Source organism: Lithobates pipiens, unplaced genomic scaffold, assembly GCF_037356315.1.
Source record: "Lithobates pipiens isolate NorthernLeopardFrog02 unplaced genomic scaffold, aLitPip1_a1.2 Scaffold_10, whole genome shotgun sequence".
Taxonomy (NCBI): Eukaryota; Metazoa; Chordata; class Amphibia; order Anura; family Ranidae; genus Lithobates; species Lithobates pipiens.
The window spans coordinates 218,912,817-218,926,528 of record NW_027507686.1 but is presented as its reverse complement, the minus strand read 5'-3'; the positions used below and the strand labels follow the sequence as shown (position 1 = coordinate 218,926,528).

Here is a 13,712-nt window from a genome sequence, read left to right as displayed (position 1 = left end):
GATGTGGCAGGAGACATACAAAGAATACTCACAAATTGCCAATGTGCTTCCCTGTCATGTACCCTCAGGTCTCCACGGGGTATCTTTTAGGGACACAGGAAACTCTCAAACATTAACAGATGCAGGTAAATAAGCCAGGTGACAATTATCTGGTGCTTGGGACAAACTATGCAATTTTATACTCTGAAAAGACTAGGGCTGAAACAACTAATCGATTAATTTCATAATCGATTACTATTTTCATAATCGATTATTCAGCCAGTTAAAAAAAAAAAAAAAAAAAAAAAAAAAAACACTAAAATGAGCCCTTTATAGTACAACAATATAATCACTACTGTAAATATCACTTTCACTGTTCTACAGTAAAACAAAAAAAAATAAAAAATTACCCCCTTCCAGTAGTGATTATCTTCTTTTTTTGTACTATAAAGGGCTATATTTAGTCTTTTTAACCCCATTGTGTTACTAAACATCTTAAGCCTGGTTCACATCTATATGTTTATTGAAGGAGAAGGAGAAGGAGAAGGAGAAGGAGAAGGAGAAGGAGAAGGAGAAGGAGAAGGAGAAGGAGAAGGAGAAGGAGAAGGAGAAGGAGAAGGAGAAGGAGAAGGAGAAGGAGAAGGAGAAGGAGAAGGAGAAGGAGAAGGAGAAGAAGGAGAAGGAGAAGGAGAAGGAGAAGAAGAAGAAGAAGAAGAAGGAGAAGGAGAAGGAGAAGGAGAAGGAGAAGGAGAAGGAGAAGAAGGAGAAGGAGAAGGAGAAGGAGAAGGAGAAGGAGAAGGAGAAGGAGAAGGAGAAGGAGGAGAAGAAGAAGAAGAAGAAGATCTTTACCAGGGATATGCAATTAGCGGACCTCCAGCTCTTGCAGAACTACAAATCCCATGAGGCATAGCAAGACTGACACAAGCATGACACCCAGAGGCATGATGGGAGTTGTAGTTTTGCAACAGCTGGAGGTCCGTTAATTGCAGATCCCTATCCTATACCCTCCTCTATGACGGAGACTGTTTTTATTCCAGACCTGCAGTCTCTATAATTCTCTCTCCAGCAATGGAACCTTTGGGAATATCAGATGTCTATGTTCCCTTCCTGTACAGTCAGGAGTTAGGGGGAAGAGAAACAGCAGCACTCTAAAATTTCCAGTGAATGGCTGTGCAGGTGGGTCATGTCAATACAAGTCTCATCATTGGAGAACAGGCTAGCATAGCTAGAAAAATGACCACACTGTGCTATCCTGCTTAGTGTGGTCAGTTTTTAAGCAGAGGGAATGGCAGAAACACCAGGGATTTCACACAAAGAACAGGATACTTTTTCATACAAGTATATGGTACAGCAGACACATATCAGGAACAATGCTGGGTTAACAAACGCTTTAAATGTCAACACACACCAAAAAGGTGTTTTTTCCTAGGACTATACAATATGTGGATGCTTCTAAGCCACACACTAAGATGGAATAGACAATATCCTAGATCACTTTTTCACACTTTATATATTTCTGAAAATGTTCGACACATAAAACAGAACAAGATGATCCTTCACATATACATTGGATTCACTCCGCTCCATCAGTCAGTATTCCCCAGGATAGTCCCAGGTAGTAATGAAATACAACCCATTTGTAGAGTTTTCTACATCTCAAGTCTTTAAATAAAGAAAACTGAATTCTAAACTTAATTTCTGGGAGAAATATTTATTGTCACGTGAATCCACATTTACATGATTTTTATTATTGCTGTTACTAGTCTTTTATTCTAGATTGCCGGCACAACTCCTATTGACAAGCATTCATGTGATACAATCTCTTTATTTCTAAATTGACTTTATAAACAAACAATCTAAACAATCCACACATCGGCTCATACAAAGTTCCATAAAAGACCAATTTTAGTGCCAACAACACCACCCAACTCCGCTGCAGAGCAGAACAAGCCTGTGATTTTCCAGCATTAGAAAGAGGAAACAGAAACCAGTGCTGCTTCAACTTCCCAAACTGGTTCTGAAAGATGAATCCACCCCTGGCAGAACATTCCGGAACGAGTCTTGGCGCAGACGAGGTAGGTTGGCCAAGATTAAGTGACAAAAAAAATAAAAACATGTTGCTTATGTAAGATGAGAAAACCACAGCAAGCTTTGAAATGAGCCGTGAAGATGGAATGTTGCCATATCAAAGTCTATACAGATACAAAGTTTCTATACATTATTATTATTCATGATTTATATAGCGCCAACAGTTTATGCAGCACTATACAATGTAGAGGGGGGACAGCACAATTACAGTACTGTTCAATATAGAAGGGACAGGAGGGCCCCGCTCATAGAGCTTACATTCTAAGGGGAGGAGGTGGTGGTACATATTCATAAATCCTTTCACATCAAACCTGTTCAGGTCTGCCACCAGCTCTTTAGGCTGGATTCACATATAAGCATTTTTAGTGCTTTTTGCATCTTGCAGATTTGTACTGCAGTCCATTCATAATGGTTTTCTATGGAACTGATTTTGTAGTGCAAATCTGCAAAATGCTCTAAAAATGCATAGGTGTGAATCCAGCCTTAGCCCCTCTATACACGGTCGGAGAATCCGTCGGAATGTGTCCTATCGGACCGTGTCGTCGGATAATCCGACTGTGTGTGGTATGCATCGGACTGATTCCGTCGGACCCAATTTTCCAACATGTTGGAAATATTTCCCGACCAACTGGTTCGATCGGACATACTCCGATCATGTGTAGAGAATTTTGATCGGACCAAGTGCCACGCATGCTCAGATCAAATTCCTACAAAGCTATTGGCTACTAGCCTGAATGTAGTCTCATCGTAACGAAATTACGTCATCACGTTCTGAATGATCGGATTTTTCAACAACTTAGTCCGACCATGTGTATGCAACAGTTTCGGACAAGATCCGACGGGCAAAATCCGACGGATTTGGTTGTCGAAATCTCCGACCGTGTGTACAGGGGCTTAGAGTTACAGGCCATAGGCACAGAAATACCAGCTGACAAAGTCAACGATAAGGGATGACTACTTCCAAATGATCCAATCCATAAATACCCATATCCCAACTTCTGTGCATCAATGCCATTCAGGAATCTACTCATCTCCTTCTCAAAGTAGGTAGGTGCCCCCTTTAATTACCCCATTGAACATTGCTACCGGACCAAAAGAAGAGAAAACCAATGGATCAGGTGGTCCCACCCAGGTGTCTATGCCCCCCTCCCATCGGTCTTCTCCCACAGTTATTATCTGGCTGGGTTTGGTCTTTTCTGCAAGTGTCTCCCAGTCTGTGTACTTTCCCAAAGGCAACTTTCCATCTCATTACATCTCTCCCTCAGGTAGCTATCCCTCCAATAAGAGGATTCTCCCACCAAAAACGATGACCCCCTAGAGAGCAATTACTCCCATATATTATAAGCCCAACAAGAGGGTGATTTCAGGTACGCTCCCTCAAGAGAATGGTCAACCCCACAGGTAGATACATCTTCTGGTCTCCACCACAGGTAACCTCCCTCCAATGAGACTTCTCCGCAAAAGGTTATTTCCTCCTAGTAAGCTCCCTTTTGCACAGGTAACTATGCCCTCCTAGTGAACACTCACCCCCACAGGATAGAGAACCCTGAGTGGTCAACCCCACATATAGATATATCTTCTGGTCTCCACCACAGGTAACTATCCTTCCAATAGGATGTTTCCCCCACTGCTAACTATGGCCTCTGAGAGAGAAATCACTTCCAAAGATTATAAAACCCAACAAGTGGATTATTTCTTCAACACATATGTTCCTCCAAGAGATCGGTCAACCCCACAGGTAGATGCATCTTCTGGTCTCCACCGCGGGTAACTATCCCTTCATTTAACACATCTCTCCCATTAGTAACTATGACCTCATAGAAAGCAATTGCTCCCATGAATTATAAAACCCAACAAGCGGATCGTTTCTTCAACAAGTATGTTCCCCAAGAGAATGGTCAACCCTACAGGTAGGTACAACCCCTGAACTACAAACCCAGCAATTATCCCTCCAATGCAACGTCTCTTCCACAGGTAATTATGCCCATCTAGTGAACAGTCTACACCATAGGATACAGAACCCAGCAAACGGGTCCTTTGAGTGGTCAACCCCACATATAGATATATCTTCTGGCCTCCACCACAGGAAATGTTCCCTTCAGTAACACATTTCTCCCACTGGTTACTATGACCTACATTTGATTTATCTGCTCTATCTGGGCTAGAACCTTATAAGGGGGTAATTTCTCCAACAAGTATGTTCCATAAAAGAGTTGTTATGGAGTTCCATTCAAAAGTGGGACTTCAATTTATTTGCCTCCTCCCCCCTCCGCTGCTACATTTAGCACCTTTCGGGGGGGGGGGAGGGGAGAACAAGGACCCGTTTTTTGACAAGTCCCCTTCCCCACTTGCGGAGATGTTGCCACGGTGAAGCTTGGTCCCCCTCCTTCCTCTGCCGGGGCAATTAGAAGGTGCAGTGGGCTTCACGCATGTGCGGTAGGGGAGCGGCTGTGAAGCCGAAAAGGCTTTGCTACCGGGTTCCCTTACCGGCAATGGCGGCGGCTGCTGCTGCACCCGACAGCCGATCCGAAGATTGGCTAGGGTGCCGACATCACAGGCTCCCTGGACAGGTAGGTGTCCATATATTGAAAGTCAGTAGCTACACTATTTGTAGCTGATAAATTAATTTTTTGTGAGGTGGGCGGACCTCCCACAGAAAACAAGACCCCCGGCCTGAAGTCTGTCCCACAAGGATCAGGCCCCTCCCCCTATACAGTGGAAGTACTTCACCCGGACATTTAACCTCTCCCACCCCTCCCGAGTGGACCAGACCCTCCCCCACCATCCCCAGTGAGAAGTGAAGACCTGTCACCCTGGCAAATAGTATCTCCCACAAAAGGTCAAATCCCTCCCACAAGGACCAAATCCTCCCCATGGTCACTGGTGAAAACAAGTCATTCTAGTGAGTAGCCTCTCTCACCAAGACAAGACCCATCCTCTCCCCAGGCTTGTAGCCCCGCCCAAAAGGGAAAGACCCCTCCCAGTGGCTTGTAGGCCCACCCATTAGGACCAGACCCTCTCCCTGGATTGGAGCTCTTCCAATCTAGGGACAAGATTCCCCCCCCTTCCAGTTTTCCCAACAGGACAGTACCCCAACCCCTTGCTCAAAGCCCCTCCCATCAGGACCAAATCCCTACCCCTTTCTCAAAGCTCCTCCCATGAGGACCAGACTCCTCCACTTGTTGCATCTCCTCCTATCAGCACCAAACCCCTCCCCTTGCTCAAAGCTCCTCCCATAAGGACCAGACCCCTCCCCTTGGACATCAGTATGTCCCACAGAAACAAGGCCCCTCCCCCTGGTCACACATCATCCAATCAGGGAACTATGACCCCCAATTAGGTACCAACACCCCGTCCATGGCCCGCCTATTTATCTCTGGCTCTCCAATGCCCTTGCAGCCTCCCAGGTGTCCCTGACCCCAGCCCCGCCCCCTGTCCTCTCACCTCCATCGGTTCACCCCTCCGGAGGACGAGGAGGAGGCGGCAAACCAGGGGTCCAGGATGTAGACACAGCGCACACAGCGAGCCCCCCTCAGAGCGGCCAACAGAGCCGGGTTATCGTGCAGCCTCAGCCCCTTCCGGAACCAGTGTACTGAGCTGACCGCGGGGCCCTCCATCGTCCAGGGGATACTCCTCCGCTCTGTCCGCTCTACTGTCAGCGCTCCGCCAGATCTCCTTCCCCTGTGTGTGTGTCTGCGGCTCATACACCAGACTGCCTGCTCCTCGGGAACGCCCACCGCCAGCCCCGCTGTCTGATTGGCGGCTGCTCCATGGAGGGGGCGTCCCCGCCGGCTGTCACATGCGGGCCATGTGTGATATGATCTGGGAAGAGAACACCGTGTACAGCCGGAGATCTCCATCATCTGTGTGTATATAATACACTTTACAGCGCAGTCCCCTTTATATTACAATGTCCCAGTCCTATCAGTGCTATTGTGGCCATACAACGCTAGTACTGTATGTCTCCTATTGTGCCCACACTGAGCAGTGACGCTGACCTGCTCTCTTTTTTGGTGGTGCGTTGCAGCGTGGCTCTCTCTCTGGTGGTGCGGTACAGTGTGGCTCTCTCTCTGGGGATGCGGTGCAGCGTGGCTCTCTCTCTGGGGGTGCGGTGCAGCGTGGCGCTCCCTCTCTGGTGGTGGAGCGTGGCTCTCTCTGGTGGTGCAGTGCAGCGTGGCTCTCTCTCTGGTAGTGCGGTGCAGCGTGACTCTGTCTCTGGTGGTGCGGTGCAGCGTGGCTCTCTCTCTGGGGATGCGGTGCAGCGTGGCTCTCTCTCTGGTGGTGCGGTGCAGCGTGTCTCTCTGGTGGTGCAGTGCAGCGTGGCTCTCTGGTGGTGCGGTGCAGCGTGGCACTGTCTCTGGTGGTGCGTTGCAGCACGGCTCTGTCTCTGGTGGTGCGTTGCAGCGCGGCTCTGTCTCTGGTGGTGCGTTGCAGCGCGGCTCTGTCTCTGGTGGTGCGTTGCAGCGCGGCTCTGTCTCTGGTGGTGCGTTGCAGCGCGGCTCTGTCTCTGGTGGTGCGTTGCAGCGCGGCTCTCTCTCTGGTGGTGCGGTGCAGCGCGGCTCTCTCTCTGGTGGTGCGGTGCAGCGCGGCTCTCTCTCTGGTGGTGCGGTGCAGCGTGGCTCTCTCTTTGGTGGTGCGGTGCACCGTGGCTCTCTCTTTGGTGGTGCGGTGCAGCGTGGCTCTCTCTTTTGTGGTGCGGTGCAGCATGGCTCTCTCTCTGGTGGTGTGCAGCGTGGCTCTCTCTGGTGGTGCAGTGCAGCGCGGCTCTCTCTTTGGGGGCGCGGTGCAGCGCGGCTCTCTCTCTGGTGGTGCGGTGCAGCGTGGCTCTCTCTCTGGTGGTGCAGTGTGGCTCTCTCTGGTGGTGCAGTGCAGCGTGGCTCTCTCTTTGGTGGTGTGGTGCAGCGTGGCTCTCTCTTTGGTGGTGCGGTGCAGCGTGACTCTCTCTGGTGGTGCAGTGCAGCGTGGCTCTCTCTCTGGTGGTGAGGTGCAGCGTGGCTCTCTCTCTGGTGGTGAGGTGCAGCGCGGCTCTCTCTCTGGTGGTGCGGTGCAGCGTGGCTCTCTCTCTGGTGGTGCGGTGCAGCGCGGCTCTCTCTCTGGTGGTGCGGTGCAGCGCGGCTCTCTCTCTGGTGGTGCGGTGCAGCGCGGCTCTCTCTCTGGTGGTGCGGTGCAGCGCGGCTCTCTCTCTGGTGGTGCGGTGCAGCGTGGCTCTCTCTCTGGTGGTGCGGTGCAGTGTGGCTCTCTCTGGTGGTGCTGGGGCTATTAGTTGCCCATCACAGTTCTCTCTTTCATTTTGTATGTCTCCTGTAGTAGATGCTGCAGGCACTTCTGCTTGTTTCCAGGTTTTTCTCTCCCTCCCCCCCAGCAGTGTGCATGCTGGAGAGTGTAGTCAGCACCAGGCTCTGTCTCTGGTGGTGCGACGCAGCGTGGCTCTCTCTGGTGGTGCGGTGCAGCGTGGCTCTCTTTGGTGGTGCGTTGCAGCGTGGCTCTCTCTTTGGTGGTGCGGTGCAGCGTGGCTCTCTCTCTGGTGGTGCGGTGCAGCGTGGCTCTCTCTCTGGTGGTGCGGTGCAGCGTGGCTCTCTCTCTGGTGGTGCGGTGCAGCGCGGCTCTCTCTCTGGTGGTGCGGTGCAGCGCGGCTCTCCCTCTGGTGGTGCGGTGCAGCGTGGCTCTCTCTGGTGGTGTGGTGCAGCGCGGCTCTCTCTGGTGGTGTGGTGCAGCGCGGCTCTCTCTCTGGTGGTGCGGTGCAGCGTGACTCTCTCTCTGGTGGTGCGGTGCAGTGTGGCTCTCTCTGGTGGTGCTGGGGCTATTAGTTGCCCATCACAGTTCTCTCTTTCATTTTGTATGTCTCCTGTAGTAGATGCTGCAGGCACTTCTGCTTGTTTCCAGGTTTTTCTCTCCCTCCCCCCCAGCAGTGTGCATGCTGGGGAGTGCAGTCAGCACCAGGCTCTGTCTCTGGTCGTGCGGTGCAGCGTGGCTCTCTCTGGTGGTGCGGTGCAGCGTGGCTCTCTCTTTGGTGGTGCGGTGCAGCGTGGCTCTCTCTTTGGTGGTGTGGTGCAGCGTGGCTCTCTCTCTGGTGGTGCGGTGCAGCGTGGCTCTCTCTGGTGGTGCGGTGCAGCGTGGCTCTCTCTCTGGTGGTGCGGTGCAGCGTGGCTCTCTCTCTGGTGGTGCGGTGCAGTGTGGCTCTCTCTGGTGGTGCTGGGGCTATTAGTTGCCCATCACAGTTCTCTCTTTCATTTTGTATGTCTCCTGTAGTAGATGCTGCAGGCACTTCTGCTTGTTTCCAGGTTTTTCTCTCCCTCCCCCCCAGCAGTGTGCATGCTGGAGAGTGTAGTCAGCACCAGGCTCTGTCTCTGGTGGTGCGACGCAGCGTGGCTCTCTCTGGTGGTGCGGTGCAGCGTGGCTCTCTTTGGTGGTGCGTTGCAGCGTGGCTCTCTCTTTGGTGGTGCGGTGCAGCGTGGCTCTCTCTTTGGTGGTGCGGGGCAGCGTGGCTCTCTCTCTGGTGGTGCGGTGCAGCGTGGCTCTCTCTGGTGGTGCGGTGCAGCGTGGCTCTCTCTCTAGTGGTGCGGTGCAGCGCGGCTCTCTCTCTGGTGGTGTGGTGCAGCGCGGCTCTCTCTCTGGTGGTGCGGTGCAGCGTGGCTCTCTCTGGTGGTGCGGTGCAGCGCGGCTCTCTCTCTGGTGGTGCAGTGCAGCGTGGCTCTCTCTCTGGTGGTGCGGTGCAGCGTGGCTCTCTCTGGTGGTGTGGTGTAGCGCGGCTCTCTCTCTGGTGGTGCGGTGCAGCGCGGCTCTCTCTCTGGTGGTGCGGTGCAGCGCGGCTCTCTCTCTGGTGGTGCGGTGCAGCGCGGCTCTCTCTCTGGTGGTGCGGTGCAGCGTGGCTCTCTCTCTGGTGGTGCGGTGCAGCGTGACTCTCTCTCTGGTGGTGCGGTGCAGCGTGGCTCTCTCTCTGGTGGTGCGGTGCAGTGTGGCTCTCTCTGGTGGTGCTGGGGCTATTAGTTGCCCATCACAGTTCTCTCTTTCATTTTGTATGTCTCCTGTAGTAGATGCTGCAGGCACTTCTGCTTGTTTCCAGGTTTTTCTCTCCCTCCCCCCCAGCAGTGTGCATGCTGGGGAGTGTAGTCAGCACCAGGCTCTGTCTCTGGTGGTGCGGTGCAGCGTGGCTCTCTCTGGTGGTGCGGTGCAGCGTGGCTCTCTCTTTGGTGGTGCGGTGCAGCGTTGCTCTCTCTTTGGTGGTGCGGTGCAGCCTGGCTCTCTCTCTGGTGGTGCGGTGCAGCGTGGCTCTCTCTGGTGGTGCGGTGCAGCGCGGCTCTCTCTCTGGTGGTGTGGTGCAGCGCGGCTCTCTCTCTGGTGGTGCGGTGCAACGTGGCTCTCTCTCTGGTGGTGCGGTGCAGCGTGACTCTCTGGTGGTGCGGTGCAGCGTGGCTCTCTCTCTGGTGGTGCGGTGCAGCGTGGCTCTCTCTCTGGTGGTGCGGTGCAGCGTGACTCTCTCTGGTGGTGCGGTGCAGCGTGACTCTCTCTGGTGGTGCGGTGCAGCGTGACTCTCTCTGGTGGTGCGGTGCAGCGTGGCTCTCTCTGGTGGTGCGGTGCAGCGTGGCTCTCTCTGGTGGTGCGGTGCAGCGTGACTCTCTCTCTGGTGGTGCGGTGCAGCGTGGCTCTCTCTCTGGTGGTGCGGTGCAGTGTGGCTCTCTCTGGTGGTGCTGGGGCTATAAGTTGCCCATCACAGTTCTCTCTTTTATTTTGTATGTCTCCTGTAGTAGATGCTGCAGGCACTTCTGCTTGTTTCCAGGTTTTTCTCTCCCTCCCCCCCAGCAGTGTGCATGCTGGGGAGTGTAGTCAGCTCCCTGCATAAAACAATTGGGCTACCTATCTCTGGGACTACATTTCCCATGATGCCCCTCTAGGTCTCCGATTGGCCCTCTGTTGTGTCCAATGGTGAGGGAAGCTTTCTCCTCACATGTGCTGCCGACAAGAGAAGGGGGAGAGGCGTGAGCGGGGGAAACATCTTGACAGGAGCTCCGCCCCTTGCCTCAACGTGTGGACACCTTGGCTGGAGGAGGAGCAGCCCCTGGGAGCAGAAAGCTGAACTGTCAGCGCGGTGCTGAGGCTGAGCTGTGTGTGAGATAGACACACAGCTCAGCCCATGCAGCCGCCAATTCCACCGGAGGAGACACGGAACGGCCGCATAGCGGTAGCGGCGGCCACGGCCTGTGTTAACCATGTTCAGGCCGCGATCGCCGCTTACCTCCCGCTGTGCGGCCTAAACAGCAACATGCTTTGGAGCGGGCGGCCCTGGCCCACCGGGCAAATGCCCGGTCAGCCTGGGTGTGAATGGGGAGCATGTGTGTTAAATTTGGTGTTATCGCTCTCACTCTCTCATACTGGTCACTGGAAGTTCAACATGGCACCCTAAAGGCAAAAAAAGTCTCTGAGAATCTGGAAAAAATAATTATTGCTCTACATAAAGATGGCCTAGGCTATAAGAAGATTGCCAAGACCCTGAAACTGAGCTGCAGCACAGTGACCAAGATCACACAGAGGTATAACAGGACAGAATCCACTCAGAACAGGCCTCCTCACCATGGTCCAGCAAAGAAGTTGAGTGCACGTGCTCAGTGTCATATCCAGAGGTTGTCTTTGGGAAATAGACATATGGGTGCTGCCAGCATTGCTGCAGAGGTTGAAGGGATGGGGGGTCAGCCTGTCAGTGCTCAGACCATACGCCACACACTGCATCAAATTGGTCTGTTGTCCCAGAAGGAAGCCTCTTCTAAAGATGATGCACAAGAAAGCTCACAAACAGTTTGCTGAAGACAAGTAGACTAAGGACATGGATTACTGGAACCATGTCCTGTGGTCTGATGAGACCATGGTGTCAAGCGTGTGTGGCAGCAACCAGGTGAGGAGTACAATGACAAGTTTGTCTTGCCTACAGTCAAGCATGGTGGTGGGAGTGTCGTGGTCTGGGGCTGCATTAATGCTGCCGGCACTGGAGAGTTACAGTTCATTGAGGGAACCATGAATGCCAACATGTACTGTGACATACAGAAGTAGAACATGATCCCCTCCCTTTGGTGACTGGGACACAGGGCAGTATTCAAACGTGATAATGACACCAAACACACCTCCAATATGACCACTGCCTTGCTAAAGAAGCTGCGAGTAAAGGTGATGGACTGGCCAAGCATGTCTCCAGACCTAAACCCTATTGAGCATCTGTGGGGCATCCTCAAATGGAATGTTTGGGCCCTATTTGGACATTTTCACTTAGGGGTGTACTCACTTTTGTTGCCAGGGGTTTAGACATTAATGGCTGTGTGTTGAGTTATGAGGGGACAGAAGATGTACACTGTTACACAAGCTGTACACTCACTACTTTACATTGTAGTAAAGTGTAATTTCTTCAGTGTTGTCACATGAAAAGATATAATAAAATATTTAGAAAAAATGTGAGGGGTGTACTTACTTTTGTGAAATACTGTCACTAACAGAATAACCTGCCTACTTAACCACTTCCCGACTGCCGCACGACGATGTACGTCGACAGCATGGCACAGGCAGGCATATGGGCGTACATGTACGTCCCTGCCTTCCCGCGGGTCGGGGGCCCGATCGGGCCCCCGCCCGGTGCCTGCGGCGGTCGGTATTCGTGCGGGAGCGATCCCGGACGAGGGGGCGGCCATTCGTTCATGGCCACCCCCTCGCGATCGCTCCCGACGAATAGGAATCGTTCGTGACATCACTTCCTCTCCTGTAATGTAAACACAGGAGAGGAAGTGATGTATTCTCTCCTCCGTGTCGGTATTTTTCGTTCCGACACCGAGGAAAGAGGATCGGTGAGTTGCACCAACACGTCACTACACATTAGAACATGCCAGGCACACTCACACCCCCCCGATCACCCCCCCAATTACCCCTGCCCCCCAGTCACAGTGACACCAATGTCATTTTATTTTTTTGCATTGGTGTCATTTGTGACTGTAATAACTGTTAGGGCAGTTAGGGTTAGCCCCCCTTTAGTTCTAAGGTACCCCCCTAACCCCCCCAATAAAATTTTAACCCCGTGATCACCCCCCGTCGCCAGTGTCACTAAGGCTGGGTTCACATTGCAGCGGTTTATGAGAACGAATGTGATTCGCACCGCACTGCAGTGCAAATCACATCCGATCTCTGTGCGATTCGAGTTCTGCCATTCGCCGCACCCGCCGCAAATTCGCACGGGACCCTTTTTTTGGCCCGCAGCAGAATCGGATCGCATGGCTGTTCACACCATGCGATCCGAGTTTGCAGATCGCACTGCGATATGCAAACTGATCTGGGGGTGTCATTAACATTTCACTGACACTCCCAGCAGTTTGCATAGGGCAGTGTGAACTGCCGCCGGGAGGCATGCGATGCGCGAACCCGCCGCGGATTCGTGGCGTTCCCGCATCGCTCCAGTGTGAACCCAGCCTAATAAGCGATCATTTTTCTGATCGCCGTATTAGTGTCACAGGTGACGCTAGTTAGGCAGGTAGGTATTTAGGTTCGCCGCAGCTTTTTATAGCGCCAGGGACCCCCATATACTACCGCATAAAGCCCCCTGATTGCCCCCTAGTTAACCCTTTCACCAGTGATCACCATATAACTGTTACAGGTGACGCTGGTTGGTTAGTTATTTTTCTATAGTTTCAGGGCACCCGCCATTTATTACCTAATAAAGGTTTAACCCCCTGATCACCCGGCGGGTGTCATTTGTGACTGTAATAACTGTTAGGGCAGTTAGGGTTAGCCCCCTTTAGTTCTAAGGTACCCCCCTAACCCCCCCAATAAAGGTTTAACCCCGTGATCACCCCCCGTCGCCAGTGTCACTAAGGCTGGGTTCACATTGCAGCGGTTTATGAGAACGAATGTGATTCGCACCGCACTGCAGTGCAAATCACATCCGATCTCTGTGCGATTTGAGTTCAGCTATACAGATAGTATGGCTGAATTCGTGTCGCACCCGCCGCAAACTCGCACGGGACCCTTTTTTTGGTCCGCAGCAGAATCGGATCGCATGGGTGTTCACACCATGCGATCCAAGTTTGCAGATCGCACTGCGATATGCGAACTGATCTGGGGGTGTCATTAACATTTCACTGACACTCCCAGCAGTTCGCATAGGGCAGTGTGAACTGCTGCCGGGAGGCATGCGATGCGGGAACCCGCCGCGGATTCGTGGCGTTCCCGCATCGCTCCAGTGTGAACCCAGCCTAATAAGCGATCGTTTTTCTGATCACTGTATTAGTGTCACAGGTGACGCTAGTTAGGCAGGTAGGTATTTAGGTTCGCCGCAGCTTTTTATAGCGCCAGGGACCCCCATATACTACCGCATAAAGCCACTTGATTGCCCCCTAGTTAACCCTTTCACCAGTGATCACCATATAACTGTTACAGGTGACGCTGGTTGGTTAGTTATTTTTTTATAGTTTCAGGGCACCCGCCATTTATTACCTAGTCTCACTAGTGTACCCCTAAATTTAGGGGTGTCTACTTTCCAAAATGGGGTCATTTGGGGGGGGTTTGTGCCATCTTGGCATTTTATGGCCTTCAAAACTGTAACGCCCTTAGAAAGCCTGAAGGCGGTGCTTGGTTTTCGGGGCCCCGTACGCGGCTAGGCTCCCAAAAAGTGCCAC

General features: G+C 52.5%; 1 protein-coding gene across 1 annotated transcript in view; it reads right to left on the bottom strand.

Annotated features, from left to right (window-relative positions):
- Positions 1-5,811, bottom strand: part of LOC143926303 (cryptochrome-2-like) — a 109,891-nt gene extending 104,080 nt beyond the window's left edge. Inside the window, 1 exon segment of the mRNA XM_077450233.1 lies at positions 5,512-5,811. Within this exon segment, the coding sequence (XP_077306359.1) occupies positions 5,512-5,771 (260 nt within the window). The 5' untranslated portion in view covers positions 5,772-5,811.
- Positions 5,812-13,712: the final 7,901 nt, after the last annotated feature.